Genomic DNA, 19,716 nt, shown 5'->3' on the forward strand with positions numbered 1-19,716 from the left:
CAGAGGCCTTAGGGAAATAATGTGGGGTGTGAATCTCAAAGAGGAGGGTAGCCTAACTTTGACCAGAGAACCGTTTGGTGGGAGAAGGATCTGGAAGGGTTTTAGATCCATGCAATACCTGTTAAAACAACTGAACTTCTAGGACTCTTTCCATGATTTGTGCTTTCTCCTTAGAAGCTAAAAGCTACTAAAAAGCATCCAGAAAGCAAAATAAGTTATAAAGACAGAAAAAAAAAAATACATACCTGGTCAAAAATGCCCATGGCTAAAACAGGCAATGATGTGTAGACAATGTTAAAAAGGGTAATAAACCACTGGTCATAAACAGTCTGAAAAGAAACAATATATCAGTGAGAAACACCATCCATGGAAGAGTATTCCTTTTTTAGGATTTTGGGTTAAATACCTGAAGAATGAAATACCCTACCACGGGGTTTTTGGCCTTCAATTTCCTGAGATGGGTGAGAGTTTGATATTAGATACAAACACCAGTTCTCCCCTAGGCTCTCTCTCTTATCAGCTTTGCTGTCTCATTGGAATACCAGATCCTCTAAACTTCAAATTTTTCATCTCTAAAATAAAACCATGCTCTCCAGTTGTAGTGGGATGAAAGGAGACCACATATGCAGAATACCCAACATGACACTAGACACATAGAAGGCCAAAAACCCCGTGATAGGGTATTTCATTCTTCAGGTCTTCAGTGGCTTATATAGTTAATCCAATGATCTGATCTAAGTGACAAACAAAGAATCCACTAAAATCTTCAGAGGGAGATGCAGAAATGAACCTGTCAGCCCAACCCTGTGTTCAAATGGAGAGTTTTTTTCTTAGGAATTGATTTAAAGGAAAGTGGGCATGGAGCTAGTTGCTCAATACACTGGGTATAAACAAGTTAGACAATTAAAATATCCCCTAACACTTGTTTAGAGTATTTTCTTGCATGAGCCTCACTAAAAGCCAATGAGGCATATGAAACAGTTGTTATATCCCCATTTTGTTGGTAAGCACATAGAGATGTAGAAACAAAATGTAATAAATATTATAGAGCTTATCATATGCAAAGGCAAAAACTAAAACCTAGGTCTCTAGCTCCTAACTCAGTCTAGTCTACCATTCTGTCATCCATTCATCCATTTGTTCATTAAGTATTTGTCAAAAATCTGTGATGTGCCAGGTACTAGGTTTTAGGCAATGGTAATTTAACATGCTATAATCACATACAAACTCTTCATAAAATTTGCATTCTGTTGGTGGAAAAAAATAAGGAATTAATAATAAATATTTATATATCTATATATATATTTATATGAGTAAGTAAGTAGATAATAAATACTAGGGAGGAAATGTGGATAGGAAATGTCAGAGGATTGTAATTTTAATAAGGTGACTGGAGAAAAAGCTCACCAAGAAGTGACATTTGGAAAAGATCTACAGGATATAAGGGAACAAATTATCAAATTATGCAGCTTTCTGGGACAGAAGCACTGCATACTGCAAGTAGATCCCATGAGAAAATCCTGAGGAAAGAAAGCATCTGTTCAGAGAACAGCAGGGCAGCCCAACTGGCTATGTCAAAGGAATAAGGAATTGGATCCTATGTAGGTAACCATGGCTTATTCCCTAAGTGAAATGGGAAGACTCTAGAGAATTTTAAACAAAGGAGCAACCTGATTTATATTTTAGTAGAATCACCCTGGATACTTGCACTGAGAACAGACTGAAGAGGGGCCATGATGGAAGCTGAGGAACCAATTAGGAAGCTAACACAGTAGCCAAATGGAAGAGAGGGGTGGCTGGGTCAAGTGACCAGCGGGCAGGTGAGCTGAATTCTGAATATATTCTGAAGGACATATTATTCTTAGAAAAGTTCTGAAAGCAATGAGGAATCTTAAACGCAAATGTTCCAAACAGAAGCTAAAGGTAGATTCCATATAGTTGTATAATTAAGGTAATCCATTAAATTATGTCCTGTGCATGTAGGTTATATCAAAAAGAAAATATTTTGGTGTCTTTATTGCTAAATCTTGATTTGGATTACCCTGTTTTCACTTCATTGTTTATTCTTAAAACGAGTGTATATTTGTTCAAGGAAAAGGGAAATGAAGGCCAGTTTTCTAATGCCAAATCTCAACCTAGACTGTTCTGTTGAAGTTTCACAGGTGGCTTTATTCAACAGTGAATAGACCAGGCACTGTGAAATACAATGATTATTGTATTCTGAGTAAAGTTAGCCCAATAGCAAGAAGTAAGGAAGTAAGGACATTCCTGCTGTCAATCATCTTGGGGGGAGTTCAATCTTAGGGCAGGGGAAAATATGAGAACAGAAAAGGGAAAAGGAAGAATGGGGTAGATGAGAGAGGGAAATTGTTTTCTCTTTTGTGTATCTCAGAATTGAGGTCTGGAATCCACATAAGAAAGATCTGCTCAACATCATTCTCTTTGAGGGTAGGTCAAAGCAAAGCAGAAAAGTTTAATTCTACCACCAATAAATAGCTGAGCTAGGATTTAGACAAGGCAGCAACATTAGGGACCATACTGTCAAGAGGAGTGGGCTTATGACTAAAAATAACCACTTCTAATAATCAGTTTTAAAGTTCTCTAATTGATAATTCCCTTTTATTTATTTATTTATTTTTTTGTTTGTTTGTTTGTTTGTTTTTGACTTTTTTTTTTCTTTTTTTTTTTTTCATTTTTTATTTTTTATAAACATATATTTTTATCCCCAGGGGTACAGGTCTGTGAATCACCAGGTTTACACACTTCACAGCACTCACCAAAGCACATACCCTCCCCAATGTCCATAACCCCACTCCCCTTCTCCCAAACCCCCTCCCCCCAGCTACCCTCAGTTTGTTTTGTGAGATTAAGAGTCACTTATGGTTTGTCTCCCTCCCAATCCCATCTTGTTTCATTTATTCTTCTCCTACCCACTTAAGCCCCCATGTTGCATCACCACTTCCTCATATCAGGGAGATCATATGATAGTTGTCTTTCTCTGCTTGACTTATTTCACGAATATCATTCTTAATGGGGGAAAACTGAGAGCTTTTCCACTAAAGTCAGGAACACGGCAGGGATGTCCATTATCACTACTGCTATTCAACATAGTACTAGAAGTCCTAGCCTCAGCAGTCAGACAACAAAAAAAAATTAAAGGCAACCAAATCGGAAAGAAGAAGTCAAACTATCACTCTGCAAATGATATGATACTATATGTGGAAAACCCAAAAAACACCACTCCAAATCTGCTAGAACTTGTACAGGAATTCAGGAAAGTGTCAGGATATAAAATCAATGCACAGAAATCAGCTGCATTTTTTTACACCACCAAGACAGAAGAAAGAGAAATTAAAGAGTCAATCCCATTTACAATGGCACCCAAAACCATCAGATACCTAGGAATAAATCTAACCAAAGAGGGAAAAAATCTGTACTCAGAAAACTATAAAGTACTCATGAAAGAAACTGAGGAAGACATAAAGAAATGGGAAAATGTTCCATTCTCCTGGATTGGAAGAACAAATGTTGTGAAAATGTCTATTCTACCTAAAGCAATCTACATATCTAATGCAATCCCTAGCAAAATCCCATCCATTGTTTTCAAAGAAATGGAACAAATAATTCTAAAATTTATATGGAACCAGAAAAAACCTCAAATAGCCAGAGGAATATTGAAAAAGAAAGCCAAAGTTGGTGGCATCACAATTCCAGACTTCAAGCTCTATTACAAAGCTGTCATCAATAAGACAGTATGGCACTGGCACAAAAACAGACACATCGATCAATGGAACAGAATAGAGAGCCCAGAAATAGACCCTCAACTATGGCCAACTAGTCTTCGACAAAGCAGAAAATAATGTCCAATGGAAAAAAGACAGTCTCTTCAACAAATGGTGTTGGGAAAATTGGACAGCCACATGCAGAAAAATGAAATTGGACCATTTCCTTACACCACACATGAAAATAGACTCAAAATGCTTGAAGGACCTCAATGTGCGAAAGGAATCCATCAAAATCCTTGAGGAGAACACAGGCAGCAACCTCTTCGACCTCAGCCGCAGCAACTTCTTCCTAGGAACATCACCAAAGGCAAGGAAGCAAGGGCAAAAATGAACTATTGGGACTCCATCAAGATCAAAAGCTTTTGCACAGCAAAGGAAACAGTTAACAAAACCAAAAGACAACTGACAGAATGGGAGAAGATATTTGCAAATGACATATCAGATTAAGGGTTAGTATCCAAAATCTATAAAGAACTTATCAAACTCAACACCCAAAGAACAAGTAATCCAATCAAGAAATGGGCAGAAGACATGAACAGACATTTCTGCAAAGAAGACATCCAGATGGCCAACAGACACATGAAAAAGTGCTCCATATCACTCGACATCAGGGAAATGCAAATCAAAACCACAATGAGATACCACCTCACACCAGTCAGAATGGCTAAAATTAACAAGTCAGGAAATGACAGATGTTGGCGAGAATGTGGAGAAAGGGGAACCCTCCTACCTTGTTGGTGGGAATGCAACACTGGAGAACAGCATGGAAGTTCTTCAAAAAGTTGAAAATAGAGCTACCCTATGACCCAGCAATGGCACTACTGGGTATTTACCCTAAAGATACAAATGTAGTGATCCGAAGGGGCACATGCACCCAAATATTTATAGAAGCCATGTCCACAATAGCCAAACTATGGAAAGAACCTAGATGTCTATCAACAGATGAATGGATAAAGAAGATGTGGTGTATATATATATATACAATGGAATACTATGCAGCCATCAAAAGAAATGAAATCTTGCCATTTATGATGAAATGGATGGAACTAGAGGGTATTATGCTTAGTGAAATAAGTCAATCGGAGAAAGACAACCATCATACGATCTCCCAGATATGAGGAAGTGGAAATGCAATGTGGGGGGGGCATTGGAGGGTAGGAAAAGAATAAGTGAAACAAGATGGGATCAGGAGGGAGACAAACCATAAGAGACTCTTAATGTCACAAAACAAACTGAGGGTTGCCGGGGTGGGGGTAGGGTGAGGGTGGTAGGGTTATGGACATTGGGGAGGGTATATGCTATGGTGAGTGCTGTGAAGTGTGTAAACCTGGTGATTCACAGACCGGTACCCCTGGGGCTAATAATACATTATATGTTAATTAAAAAAATTTTTTTTAAAGCATCAATGAACTAACAATCCAGTGGAAATTTGCCTGTTAAGATTAGGGAGAGAACTGGAACTTAGGAACTACTTCAAAGCCTAGGATAATGTTATCTTTCTCCAGAAACGGTTTACTTCCTTCTACCAGCTGCTGAGAATGGAATGAAGGCCTGACGATTTGGGGGCCAGCCAGCTGTCCTGCCATAGCACAGTTCGCTCTATTGCCAAGAGGCTTCCCTTGGGTCTCAGCCCAGAGTGGAATGTTCCATCAGGATCTCTACCCTTGATGGGTGTTGAAACTTGTCCCTCTAGTCCCAGGAAACGACCCAAAGCAGATGATTACAGCCTTCTCTATTGCCTCCTGTAGACCATCAAGAGTCCCAAGGCCTGTGGCTCAGAGCAGTACAAACTTCGAGGCTCCCAACCCAGAGTAGGAATGAAAACAGGGTCCCAGACACCAACTCCTGTCTACCCTAAAAGTCCACCAAAACTGCAGGTTGGACTCTCTTTTCTCTGGACAAGCAACAGTTCCATATCTCGATGTATATCAGCCTTCATGCACCAGGAGACATAAGAAAATTCTCACAGCAGCTCTGGTTGTTAAGAGTCCCATGCACACAGCATCTCACAGACATCAGAATATCCGCCTTCATGCACCAGAAGACATAAGAAAATGCTCACAGCAGCTCTGGTTTTAAGAGTCCCAAACCAGAAACAACCAAAAACATCCATTAGGAGTGGAATGGAGAAAGACACTGTAATATATTGATATAATAGAATACAACAGAATAATGAAAAGTAAGGAAGTATAAAACCACACGTGAATTTAAAAAAATACATATGGTTGAGCAAAAAAAGCCAGACAAAGAAAGAAGATTCCATATTAATAAAATTTTTAAATGTGTCAGCCTGATCTGTGTTGTTTAGGGATTCAGGCTTATATGGAAAAATTATAAAACAAAGCCACAGAGTGATTGTAAAATTTCAGGGTGATGGTTACTTCTACACCATTGGAAAAAGAGCAACTAAGAAAACGTAAGAAGAGCTTTGGGGGTCTGGCAATTATCTGTTTCTTGCAGTCAATTATGGCTACATAGATGCTCATTTTATAACAATTTGTTAAGCTGACATTTATGTATTTTGTACTCTGTAGATTCATTATATTTTATAATATAAAAAGGGAAATCTGTGGCCTTCTGTTTTAGTCATTGCGTGGTGAGACTTAGGACACTGGAAGGATTTTTAAAATCCTGAGCCCATATCACACCCCAGGCCAGTTAGTATCTTTTGGGATTGGGATGTTAAAGGCATTGATAGTTTAAATTTTTTTTTTTCAGGTAATTCCTCTATGAAGCCAAGATCAACAATTTCACTTGCCCCTATCCAAAAAGAAAAAGAAAAAAAAAAAAAGCTGACACAAATGTTCAAGAATTTGATGATGGCATCTGACTTTCATTCCTCCAATATATCAATTTATGGCACAATTACAGTTTAGAAAATTTTCTAGGGGAGAAGCCATCCAACTAAAGTCTTGTAGCCCCAAGCAAAACCGGAAGCTATCAAATCACTTCTTCTTCCATCTCCTCCACCATTCAGGGGCCACTCATGGAGAAGAGATGATTTCAGGGATTAGGAAGAAAGAGAGAATCTGGGAAACTATGATGTGAGGGGCTAATGGTCTGGCATGAAGTTCCATCATCATCACAAACAAATCAGCATTAAAACCCACAGCTCTTTGGCAGCAGCATTTGCAAGTTGCCTAGATGTGAAACCTCATTTCACAACTGGAACAAGAGAGGACAGGAAGGGAAAAGTCAGTGAAAATAAAGTATAAATGAGTTTTTGCAATTCCTTGGAAGAGTTTTTACTGCCACTCAGAATCACAATAACAAAAAGAACACTAGCTGACCCTTACTGAGCACCTACTATGTACCAGGCACCATTTTAAAGGCTTAGCCTATACTGACTCCTTAAACCCTCACAAGAGCCTTCTGGGGTTGGTACTACTAGCAGCCCTCAATATAAAGATGGGGAAACTGATGCCCATCCGACCTGTTAGGAGATTGTCCAATGTCATACCTGTAACACAAAGATTTTTGAAGTGTGGCCTGAGGAACTCTCAGGGGATCTGCACATCAAGACTATTTTCACAATGATACTAAACAGTTATTTATATTCCCTTTTTACTCCAGTTCTCCAATGAGTGTCTATGACTTGTGATGTCATACCCAGCTGGATACAAAAGCAGGTATCAGAACGCAGCTGTCTCCTACTGTGCCAAATAGTAAGAGATTAAGTATAAAAAAGTGCCACACTTGGGGGTGCCTGGGTGGCTCAGGCTGTTAAGCATCTACAGCCCAGGTCATAATCTCCGGATCCTGGGATAGAGCCCAACATCAGGCACTCTGCTCACTGAGGGGTCTGCCTCAATCTCTCTCCCTGTGCCCCTCTCCACTGCTCATTCTCTCTCCTAAATAAATAAATAAAATCTTTTTTTAAAAACGTTACTCTTCTCACTTAGATTTCGTTTTGGAAAATACAATTATTTTCTCATTAAAAAATGCCGTTTAGGTAAATATGTCATGGGTTCATTATTTTCTAAAGAATTAATGAAGGAACTCTTTCAGTGTTTTCTCCATTTTAATTTTTTATATGAAAAATATTGGTGGATAGGGTCCTAAGTTCATAAAAGTTTGAGAAGCGCTGGCTAAGCAAGTATCAGGACTACGTTCCAGCCTGGTACCTTGACATCAGCATTCATAACACTGATCACTGCATGAAACTGCATCTTTTAAAATTATTAACATATAGGGTATTATTTATCCCAGGGTTACAGGTGTGTGATTCCTCAGTCTTACACAATTCACAGCACTCATTATAGCACATAGCCTCCCCAGTGTCTATCACCCAGCACCCCATCCCCTACACCCACCTCCAGCAACCTGAAACTGCCTCTCTCAATCAGTGATACTACTTGGCAAGTTTCCTTAAAGGCTGTTTTCTCACATCACTTGATATATTGAGAGTATACAATATATACAATTTGTATGCTGGACATTTGATTTAAAATGATACCATTAACACTGACTCGGGCCCAAAGCCTCCAATGGACATGGGATGAAATTCACACTCTACCACAGCCTATAGCATTTCCTGATCCCACACCTGCCCACCTCTTCAGCTTCACTCACTGTCCTCCCTTCCTCCCTTTATTTCACTGATTATCTTTCTCTAGGTCTAGGCTCATTCCTACCTCAGGAGATTTGCACTTGCTATACCCTTCACCTGGAGTATTTTAACCATATGAAAGTTTCCTCTAAACACTCAGCTCACACTTCCCATGTTACCTCCTCAAGGAGCTTTTTTTTGAGGCCCATTCTTTCTTAATAACAATTCTGAAATTATCTTACTGATTTATTTCTTTATTATCTGCCTTTATCCCACTAGGATATAATCTCCATGAAACAGAGACTTACTCACATCTGTAAACTCCAGTGCCTAGAGCAGTGTGAGCCAAGAGTAGGTGCTCTATAAATATTTAATTAATTATTTTACACAACTCTTTGTGACTGTTACATATTTAACTTGCTACAAGATGTTGCCTTCAGGATGTGCCACCATTCCTCAAACTCAGTATGTCCAGATCCGAACTCCTTCTCATACTGCTTTAACCAGGCCCTTTTCCTATGTTCCCTATATCAGTTTCTGACCGCTATACTTACCATAGAACCCAAGCAAGAAATCTGGTATTTCTCCCTCTCTCCAACACCCCACATCAAATTAATTTCCAAATGGCACCACAATAACCATGCACGGTAGTTTCTGTTTCTGCCCAGGCCATTTTTACCTCTGAGACTCCTCCTGATGTCTTCCCTGCCAGGAGGCCAATCTTCTTATTTCTTAGCTGTTTCACTATGATTGATCCTTGAAGGGTCAGCACAGGGACAGAGCTCCTAGGAAGACTTTCTGAGCCCTGCCCACTCCTACCCTCTAGGCTTGGGTTCTAGGCCACTCCTTGGTGGTCCCATGACATTCACACCTCACTGCTTCATAATTATCAGCTTGCAATTATTTATGTTCTGGTTTCTAGACCCATCCCATAGGATGGGAGCTCCTTGGGAGCATGTTATAGGATTATCCATCTATTGGAGCCCAAGGACCTACCTCAGTCCCTGACACATAGCAAGCATTCAACACAAGGATGCTGGAGTCCTAAGCATAAGAGCACTGGAGTCAGAAGACAGAACTGTGTAAGATACTCTATCTCTCTGAGTCGTAGGTTCCTAGGTAATAAAGTGGGGATTTGAGGGAGGCCTTTAGTGTTCAATGAAATGAATAAATGCCAGTACAGCAGCATCTGACGAACAGTGCTCAGGTAGTGAACACCATTGTTATGTACAGAAGGCAGCGAAGGAGGGAGAGAGGGAGGAAGAGGCAGGGAACAAGGAGGGAAGTTGGGAGGACAGAGCATGCAAGGATCCAAGCTTCAAGTTTAATGGCTATAGAAAAAGGTTTGTATAGGTTTAATGGATATAGAAAAAGGTGTGTTTATCCATTAATGATCATTTTTATGGAAAATATAATTCTTTATTGCTATAACTATTTATTTTTATAATAAGATACTATGTTAATGAAATAAGTACAAAATTAGAGAACAAGATTTAAAGAAAACTGAATATCTTCCTCTTAAAAATTTAATCACTCCTTAGCTCTAGTTTTGCCTCACACTGTACCAAAATGTGCTAATCTGAGTCACTCACCTTAAGAATAAAAAAAAAAAAAAAAAAGAAAATCACATTCCTGGGTTATGTACATTGGTTTAATGTAGTTTAGAGGTTTGGGGGCTTCCACAAAAATTAAAGTCACCGGCAGTATTTCTTCTACAACAGACTTCTTCCTCCCCTTGTAAGAGGTTTCTAACTACTCAAATAGTTATCCCACTTCTCCTTAAGGCCTTTATATACCCTCAGAAGGTTTTTAAGGTCCCCTCTGGTGACCAGGGCCAGCTGGGAGGGGCACACTAGTCCAGATGATGACCCACAAGGAACCTGTCCTAGTTTATCCCCTTCCTGGCATGCTCAAGCCATCTACCACCTACCTGCACCACCTCCATCTCAAAGACACATGCACCTACATGTTGGTTGACCAGATGCCCCAAAGAGACTAGATGGGCAAAGGAGGGAAAATGATCTCTCTGGAGCCTCTGTTGTAGAAAGCATTCTGGCTTGAGACTAGACCAGTGCTGCCACTCTGACTTTGGGTAACTCAAATGGTGTATATAAACAAAAGCTCTGCAAAAGAAAGTATTTGTCTACAGCCCTTGTACTCCTAGAAGCAGCCATATCTGCACCCCCCCCCCCCGCAACTTCCAAATTTTCTTTTCCCATCTCCAATATTCTGAATCAGAGAGAAAAGCCATGTTCCTGCAACATACCACTAGTCTGTTTGGAACTATGTAAGTGTCTCTTCACAGATGAGAAAAAAAGGAAGAGTTTCCCATTTCTCCAATTTTAATGGTTTTACCATTTAAGGAAAGTTCCTCCTTGCTCACTTCTCTGTGGGAGTAATTTATCAACCTTATCAGCCATTTTAGATAGAGTAAAAATACTCCAGTTACAAATTACAATCCAACAGCTTGAGGAACACACAATCTATGATTTATAGAATGCCACGTTTAAATAGATCTTAAGACTCTTAAACAATTACAAAGGGCTTTCTACTCTGAGACTGTTGGCTTAGATCCTTGTTCAAATGACAGGATGGACTACCTCTTTGGAGACACATACACCACCCCCTTTTGCTGAGTGTTGTAGCAAAAAAATGATATAGTGATATTTCCTTTTGGCCTTAAAAAACATTTGTCATTTAAAGAAAACACATTGTGGAATAAATATGAGGTGCTCAGTCTCTGCACATCTGTTCCTGATTTGTGTAATTAACAGAAACCCACTAGCAGGAGCCAGGAGGAATGGCCCCTGCACCCACCCCTCCCTCGGTTTCCATAGAGCACATCTGGAAGGCAAGGGGGAGAGGAACTGCCATGCCAGGTTGAGAAGGACTCATAGGTAACCACATCCATGAAGTCATCAAAGCCTGGAGATTAGTTGCACTCTTTCATGTCACTTTCCAAATTTTTCATTGTGAGTTTTCTTATATTGTTTGACAGAACTAAACTTTTTCTGGACTTGACAAGATAATTGTTTCCATATCACAACAGAGTTTGAAAAAAAAAATACACAGTCCTGTATCTCACTGACAATGATAAATTGTCATCAGATAATATCATCCCCAAAAGTACACAGTGCCAGTAGTTACATAGTTTCAAATGTGAATTTCCTAAATAGGGCTTCAACCAATGGTGGATTGCATTGGGTTTTGTTTGTTTGTTTGTTTCTGTCCCTGATTGGGAACAGTTCATATTTATTAAAAATCCTGAGGTTAGTGGTGCCTGGGTGGCTCAATCATTAAGTATCTGTATTCAGCTCGGGTCATGACCCCAGGGTCCTGGGATCCAGGCCGGCGTGGGGCTCCCTGCTCAGTGGAAGCCTGCTTCTCCCTCTCCCACTTCCCCTGCTTGTGTTCCCTCTCTTGCTGTCTCTCTCTGTCAAATAAACAAGTAAATAATCTTTAAAAAAAAAATTCTGAGCTTATAGAGTACCTTTAAAGTAAATTACTCATATAAGTAGTGCACACAAGCCCACACTACATTCCATGAAAATCAATCAGGCTTTATAACAGTTTGGGATAAGGCATGTCCTTAAAAAGGGTCCATGATTCAGTTCACAGACTTCTCTGACCTTCATCCAAACCCCTCAGGTCCAGAAATCTGGTTGGAAATCTTACCAGGACAGTATATATTTAAATTTTTGCTCAGTGGCAGTTTGGTAGGAGTGTTTGCTGGGGGGGGGGGGGGGGGGGGGGGGGGGGGGGGGGGGTGGGGGGGGGGGGGGGGGGGGGGGGGGGGGGGGGCTTCAAGCTTCTAGATGATTCCAGGAGGCAGTCTGCCCTTTCTAAGTGCCTAATCTGTGGGAACCTCCCCCCACACCCACACACACACAACTATGACATTAGCGCTCAGTAAGAGCTGTTTTCTCCTCATAGTCCTATTGTACTGAGTGTTGTGGAATGTTTCTCTTTTAGATACCAAATAAAGCAAACACTTGCCTGATGAGGGGTGGGGTGAAAACTGTTTGTTTAAGAAGATATAGCCATTCTCTCTTCCAAGTCTGTGACAATTGCCATGGCCACTTATCAAGCAGAGTAGAGGAAGCACTGAAGAGAGAGTCAGAAAACGTGATTCCAGGCCTAGTCTTGCACACCACTGACCCTCAGTGAGTCCTGAGTCCTGCAGGACTAAGGCTCCCCCTCTATAAGAGGGGGGCTGGACTCAGTATCTCTGACATTCCCTAACAAAGCAAAGATTCTAGATTTCAACAAATCATACATTTTTTTTTTCCTGTGTCCCAGCTGTTTCTCCAAAGAAAGTCCATCCAGCAAAGCAAGCAAAAGAGGTATCCTCCCTCCCAAACAGATTCTTTCCCCATGGGTCGGTCCTAAAGCAATAATAACAGAGCTAGGGTCTTGAAATTAACCAGAAGGTCCACAAGCTAAGTACAACCCAGCCTGGGTTACATCATTTGAGATGTCCAAGGCCACCACCATCTGACAGGCAGTGAATGGTTCCACCCCCCAGACCCTTGGAGCCTCACACGCCACAGCTGGATTGGCTTACACATCGGCCCCTGCCCACCTACCAGGATGGGGCATTGGTGGGAATCTCCTGGAGCTATCATCAGAAAAATAAGAGTCTGCATTAAATTCACAAGGCCCCCAGAAACAGACCAAGGTAATAAAGAAATAGCACATGCCACTTCATTAAGAAATTAAACTGATGTTTTTAAAAGTCAACATTTTGTCTAAGAAAGCATAACCTGTTTCCATCTGATCAGATGTTTTCAGCTGTAGAGTGGATTACTTCAAAGCAATCTGTTGAGAGGTGCAGGAAAGAAGTACCAGGGCACTATGAATCATGCTGGGATTAGACAGGATTGGCCCCAAGACACGACTCATCCATGACAAACTTAATTCAAAAAAAATTCTTGGTGGAAAAATCCTTATTTTCTACCAAAGGTCACTATTCAACATCAGTTTCACATTTATGAAAACAAAATCATTTCCAGACTGTAAGCTCCCTGAAGGCAGGAACTGCATCAGTCTGGTTCATTCTGGTGTCGTTGGAGAGCCCTTGGCCCTGAACTGGCCCTCACTTTATTCTTGTTAAATGACCGAGAATTCAAAGACTCCAGGTTGTGTGTCAGCAGGTGTGTGTGAGTCTCACCCCTGTCAGGTTTGGACAGACAAGTGATTGGGGATGAAGCCTGCCAGGAAAGGGCCTCTAAACACATGCTTGCTATTCCTGAATCTGCCAGGCTCTAGGGTTTTTATTACTACTGTTTGCATTTCCCCATGGAGCTTTCAGTTCCACTGAAGCAACTTAGGGGAGGGATGGCAGGGGTAGAAAGACCTCAGATGGCCTACTTTCATTAACAGACTGGAACTAAGTGGTTATCTAATGGGCTTTAAGAGCTAGGAAAGCCTTGTCACTCAACACATGGCTTTGAAGGCCAAAGCCAGCTAAATAATAATTTCAGTGCAGGGTGGGGGGAAGAAAAAGCATCACTGTAAAAATGTCCCCTATTCAAAAATTCTCATAATCTGTAGACAGAGGTGCAGAAAAATACGCTGTTTTCTTTTCAGCTGCCTTGTTTATAGCATATTGTCTTGGGAAAAACAGAGCTAAAAAAAAAAAAAAAAAAAAAAGCCAAAGGATTTTTCAGTTACACTTGTTACTAATCAGGACCTTCTAGCTAAAGATGGAATAGAAAAGAGACAACAATCCCTACCATTCCTAGTTCCACATCCATGTTACCCTCACAGCCAGTCCCTGGACTGCTAGTCCACTGGGGCACTCACGTATGGGTGGGGCAGGGAGACACCAGAGTTTCCATCCTCAGAGTGGTATAACATGTGTTCTCTAAGACATCTTGCTGTCCACAACACTGTTAACTAAGACCTCCCCACTGTCAATGCCACACAGCTTTTTAAAAGGGTTTCTGTAATGAGTTGGTTTTATTTATTTTCTTTTATGTTCAGTTAGCCACTGTATAGTACAGCATTCGTTTTTGATGTAGTGTTCGATGATTCATTAGTTGTGTATAACACCCAGTGCTCATCACGACACATGCCCCTCCTTAGTACCCATCACCCTGTTACCCCATCCCCCACCCTCGCCCCCTTTGAAACCCTTAGTTTGGTTTCTGGGGTCCATAGTGTCTCATGGTTCATCTCCCTCTCTGATTTCTCCCCCTTCAGTTTTCCCTCCCTTCCACTGTGGTCCTCCGTGCTATTGTTTATGTTCCATATATGAGTGAAACCATATAATTGACTTTCTCTGCTTGACTTACTCACTTAGCATAATCCCCTCCAGTTCCATCCATGTCGATGCAAATGGTGGGTATTCATCCTTTCTGATGGCTGAGTGATACTCCATTGTATGTATGGACCACACCTTTATCCATTCATCTGTTGAAGGGCATCTCTGCTCCTTCCACAGTTCGGCTATTGTGGATACTGCTGCTATGGACATGTGGGTGCATGTTCCCCTTCTTTTCATTCACTACATCTGTATCTTTGGGATAAATACCTAGCAGTGTAGTTGCTGGGTCACAGGGTAGCTGTATTTCTAACATCTTGAGGAACTTCCATATCATTTTTCAGAATGGCTGTACCAGCTTGCATTTTCACCAACAGTGTAAGAGAGTTCCCCTTTCTCCACATGCTTACCAACATCTGTTCTTTACTATTTTAATTTTTGCATTCTGATTGGTGTAAGGTGGTTATGTCATTGTGGTTTTGAACTATTTCTCTGGTGGCTAGTGATGGTGAGCATTTTTTTCATATGTCTGTTAGCCATTTGTATGTCTTCTTTGGTGAAGTGTCTGTTCATATCTTCTGCCCATTTTTTGACTGGGTTATTTGTTTTTTGAGGTGAGTTTGAGTTCTTTATAGATCTTGGATACCAGCCCTTTATCTGTAATATCATTTGCAAATATCTTCTCCCATTCTGTGGGTTGCCTCATTGTTTTGTTGACTGTTTCCTTTGCTGTGCAGAAGTTTTCTATCCTGATGAAGTTCCAATACTTCATTTCTGTTTTTGCTTCCTTTGCCTTTGGAGACATGTGTTGAAAGAAGAGGCTATGGCCGATATTGAAGAGGTTACTGCCTATGTTCTCCTCTAGAATTTTGATGGATTCCTGTCTTCACACTGAGGTCTTTCATCCATTTTGAGTTTATCTTTGTGTATGCTGTGAGAGAATGGTCCAGTTTCATTCTTCTATATGTAGCTGTCCAATTTTCCCAGCACCACTTATTAAAGGGACTGTTTTTTTTTTTCCCATTTGGTATTTTTTCCTGCTTTGTCAAAGATTAGTTGACCACAGAGTTGAAGGTCCATTTATGGAGTCTCTGTTCTGTTCCACTGGTCTATGTGTCTGTTTTTGTCCCTATACCATGCTGTCTTAGTGATCACAGCTTTGTAATATAGCTTGAAGTCAGGCAACATGATGCTCCCAGCTTGTTTTTCTTCTTCAATATTCCCTTCACAATTCGAGGTCTTCTGGTTTCATAGAAGTTTTAGGATTGTTTGTTCTAGCTCCCTGAAAAATGCCAGTGGTATTTTAATAAGGGTGGCACCAAAAGTATAGCTTGCTTTGGCTAGGGTAGACATTTTAACAATGCTTATTCTTCTAATCCATGACCATAGAATATTTTGCCACCTTTTTGTATCTTCCTCAATTTCTTTCATAAGTGTTCTGTAGTATAGATCCTTCACTTCTTTGGTTAGGTTTATTCCTAGGTATCTTATGGTTTTTGGTGCTATCATAAATGGGATTGGCTCCTTAATTTCTCTTTCTACAGTTACATTGTTAGTGTATAGAAAAGCAACTGATTTCTGTCCATTGATTTTGTATCCTGCCATATTGCTAAATTGCTGTATGAGTTCCAGTAATTTGAAGGTGGAGTCTTTTGGGTTTTCCACATAAAATATCATGGCATCTGTGGAGAGAGAGTTTGACTACTTCTTTGCCTATTTGGTTGCCTTTTATTTCTTTTTGTTGTCTGATTGCTAATGCTAGGACTTCTAGCACTATGTTGAACAACAGTGGTGAGAGTGGGCATCCCTGTCATGTTCCTGACCTTAAAGGAAAACTCTCAGCTTTTCCTCATTGATAATGATATTTGCTGTGGGCTTTTTATAGATGGTTTTTATGACACTGAGGAATGTTCCCTCTATCCCTATACTCTGAAGAGTTTTAATCAGGAACGGATGTTGTATTTTGTCAAATGCTTTTTTACATCAATTGAGAGGATCATATGGTCCTGAATGAGTTAGTTTTAAATGGAATTATAGAAATTGCAATAAGATTTCAAATTCAGCTAATCTTTAGGTCAGTTAGAAAGAGTTCAGATAGGAGGAGAGAGTCTTACTCCTGTTCCTCTGAAGTCTCACAGCTTTACACAGTCAGCCCCTAAATCACTGCAGAGTAGGGAGAGTTCACACCTTCAGACCTCCACTCAAATTTGAAAATATCTTGGTGGTGGTATTAAAGAGGGCACATTTTGCATGGAGTACTGGGTGTGGTGTGTAAACAATGAATCTTGAAACACCAAAAAAATAAAATTAAATTTAAAAAAAAAAGAAGAGTCAAATAATTTATAATAAATCTGTGTTTCAGAATGTCATTAAGAAAAATAATATTTTTTTAAGGAATGTAAAACCAGAGGTGTTTCTCAAGAAAGATACAAATAGTATGGTCTCCAATATATAAAATGTGATACATATTCACATGTAATTATTTTTATAATCAAGAAGAAACTGAGGATTTTGAAAAAGACTACAGAAGTTTAGATGTAAACTCCCTACTTTAGCATAGGAAAGAAGGCTATTTTGTCCCCTGGACTAGAGTTAATTTAAAAAAACAGAAGTTTTTGAAAGGGAGAAACATATAAATAGCTTATTCCTATGGGGATAGTATTTTTAGCATCATTTTTGTGCTTCGTACATCTTCCTGACTCCAAAACACTGGAAGCAGGGTGATGTCAGGTTTTGCAGCAGTTGCTGTAGAGACATCTATTCCAGAATTTCCCAAGTGGATTCTGTATGGCATCTGTTCTAAGTACATTATGCATGTTGGTTGGAAAAGTGGGGTTCCATAACAAATGAGTTTGGGTAGTAATACCAAATCTCATTGACTCTAACACACTATTTATTGTGATATAATTATTGATCCCAAGATTACAACACATGGGGAATCTAACATTCTCATAAAACTAAGGCAACAAAGGGCTGAATCCTTAGTATAAAACTAAAGGAAGAACAAATCTTTGTGCTCAAAGGGAACGCCTATGTGATCCATGGCACTAGCTCAAAAGAAAAGACAAAAAATTTCTCCTGAAAATTTAAACCATAAATGGTATTCACCAGAGTTTGCAATTCAAGTTCAAAAAATATCCTGGAACAGAGAAAGAGGTCACAGGTAGGCAGTATCCCCAGAAAACTGGTAGAAGCCATAGAAATGCTCTCTGAAAAAAAAGTGACTTCAGAAGTGATGTCATCAAGATGGTAATGCAGGTCATCCCTGGCTTCAGTCTGCCTCACAAGAACACCAACAAGCAACCACCTACAGACTGGATTCCATTGTGAAAATCCCAGAACCAGAGCCTGAAACTAAAGCACAGAGACTGAGAAGGACACATTAGAAGGACAACAGGAGCAGCTTCACTCTGACCACATCCCCCTCCCCAAGGCTGGCATAGTGCCTCACCAAGATGGCCCTTTGGGTCTGTGGTTTCTCCAGTGAGAAAAGGAGAACTAAACCAAGGTAGACATCTAGCTCTTCCAGCATTGCAGGACACTTTCCGGGAGCCCTACTCAGGTCCTGTCTCATGGGGATCACTGGGGGAATCTGCAGGGCTCCACCACTGAGGATCAGATAGAGATGGAGATAGGAGGTGAGGTGTACAGCAACCAGCACTCAAATCTTAATGGACCTCACTCCTACTGGCAGCAGCATGGGAGCAGAGATTCCTACTGGGGGTTCTACCAACCTGCATAGCCAAGTCAGTGGCTATGTCTGGTTGGGAGCTTGATAGGCAGTTCTGCCTGATTTGGGTACCCAACCAAAGAGATGTATTTACTCCCATCCTATGATCCCACCTAGGCAGAGAAGAAAATTTACAGCTCCACCCAACTGCTGAGTATCACCTCCAACCCCACCCAACCAGAGACCCCAGATAGCCACAGAGCTCATCCTACAGCCCTATTATGCAGGGACCCAAACCAGCAGCCCCACCTTATGGTTAAAGTATAGTCTCTGGCTCCACAAAACCAGGGGCCCTGAACAGTAGCCTGGACAGACTCAAAGCACAGTCTATGGTACCACCCAATCAGGGAACCCAGCCTACAGTTCTACCCTACAGCAGAGTTCAGCCTACAGAACTGCCAATTGTAAAACACAGCCTGTAGCCCCATCTAGTCAGGGACCCCAGCCAGTCATGGAGCATAGCCTGTAGTCCTACCTGATGAGGGAGCCCAGACAGTGACCCAGCCCAACTTTAGGGGCATATATTATGGTCCTGCCTGATCATAAGGCATAGGCTGGGTCCCACCTAATCACAAAGCCCTGTCTACAACCCTGCATGAACACAAAGTCTAGCCAGTCGCACCATCTGGTCAGGGAGCTCAGCCTGACACCTTATTCAACTGTGAGCAATTGCAGATCCTAGTCCATAGCCCTGCCCCTTCACGGAACCCACCCAGGATCAGTCTCTCTGATCTCAGAGCACAAGCAGTGGCTTTACCCAACTACAGATCCTGTGGGAAGCCCCACCTACCCATAAATGTTGCCACCTAACCAATCTAGTACTCCAATGGAGGTGAGCTGTCCTTCCCTACTGAAGGAAACCTACAAAGTCTGGAATTAGACACCACTTACTCAAATATGCAAATATAAACTCCAAGAGTCAAGGGCCATGAAGAATCAGGTAAAATAACACTACCAAAGGAAATGAATAAAGTGGCAATAATTGAATATAAAGAAATGGAAATCTATGGACCAAAAAAAAAAAAAAAATCAGAATAATCCTCTTAAAGAAGGTCAGTGTAGGGACACCTGGGTGGCTCAGTGGGTTAAAGCCTCTGCCTTCGACTCAGGTCATGATCCCAGGGTCCTGGGATCAAGCCCCACAGAGCTTCCACATCTCTCGCCCTCTCTCTCTCTCTCTCTCTCTCTCTCTCTGCCTACTTGTGATCTCTGCCTGTCAAATAAATAAATAAAATCTTTAAAAAAAAGAAGGAGGTCAGTGTACTAGAAGAACACACAGATAATTAAATGAAATTAGGAAAATAATGTATAAACAAAATGAGAAGTTCAGCAAAGAAATAGAAATCATCAAAACAAACAGAATCCTAGCCTGAAGAATATAGATTGA

The 19,716-nt window shown here is 40.7% G+C and overlaps 1 protein-coding gene across 3 annotated transcripts in view; it reads right to left on the bottom strand.

Annotated features, from left to right (window-relative positions):
- Window positions 1-19,716, bottom strand: part of ATP8B4 (ATPase phospholipid transporting 8B4 (putative)) — a 255,071-nt gene that overhangs the window by 19,522 nt on the left and 215,833 nt on the right. For all 3 annotated transcript variants that reach the window (XM_059372800.1, XM_059372801.1, XM_059372802.1), the window contains exon 24: window positions 246-329. In XM_059372800.1, coding sequence (XP_059228783.1) covers window positions 246-329 — 84 coding nt within the window. The remainder of the gene's footprint in view (window positions 1-245; window positions 330-19,716) is intronic.

The sequence above is a fragment of the Mustela nigripes genome, chromosome 13 (genome assembly GCF_022355385.1).
Source record: "Mustela nigripes isolate SB6536 chromosome 13, MUSNIG.SB6536, whole genome shotgun sequence".
Taxonomy (NCBI): Eukaryota; Metazoa; Chordata; class Mammalia; order Carnivora; family Mustelidae; genus Mustela; species Mustela nigripes.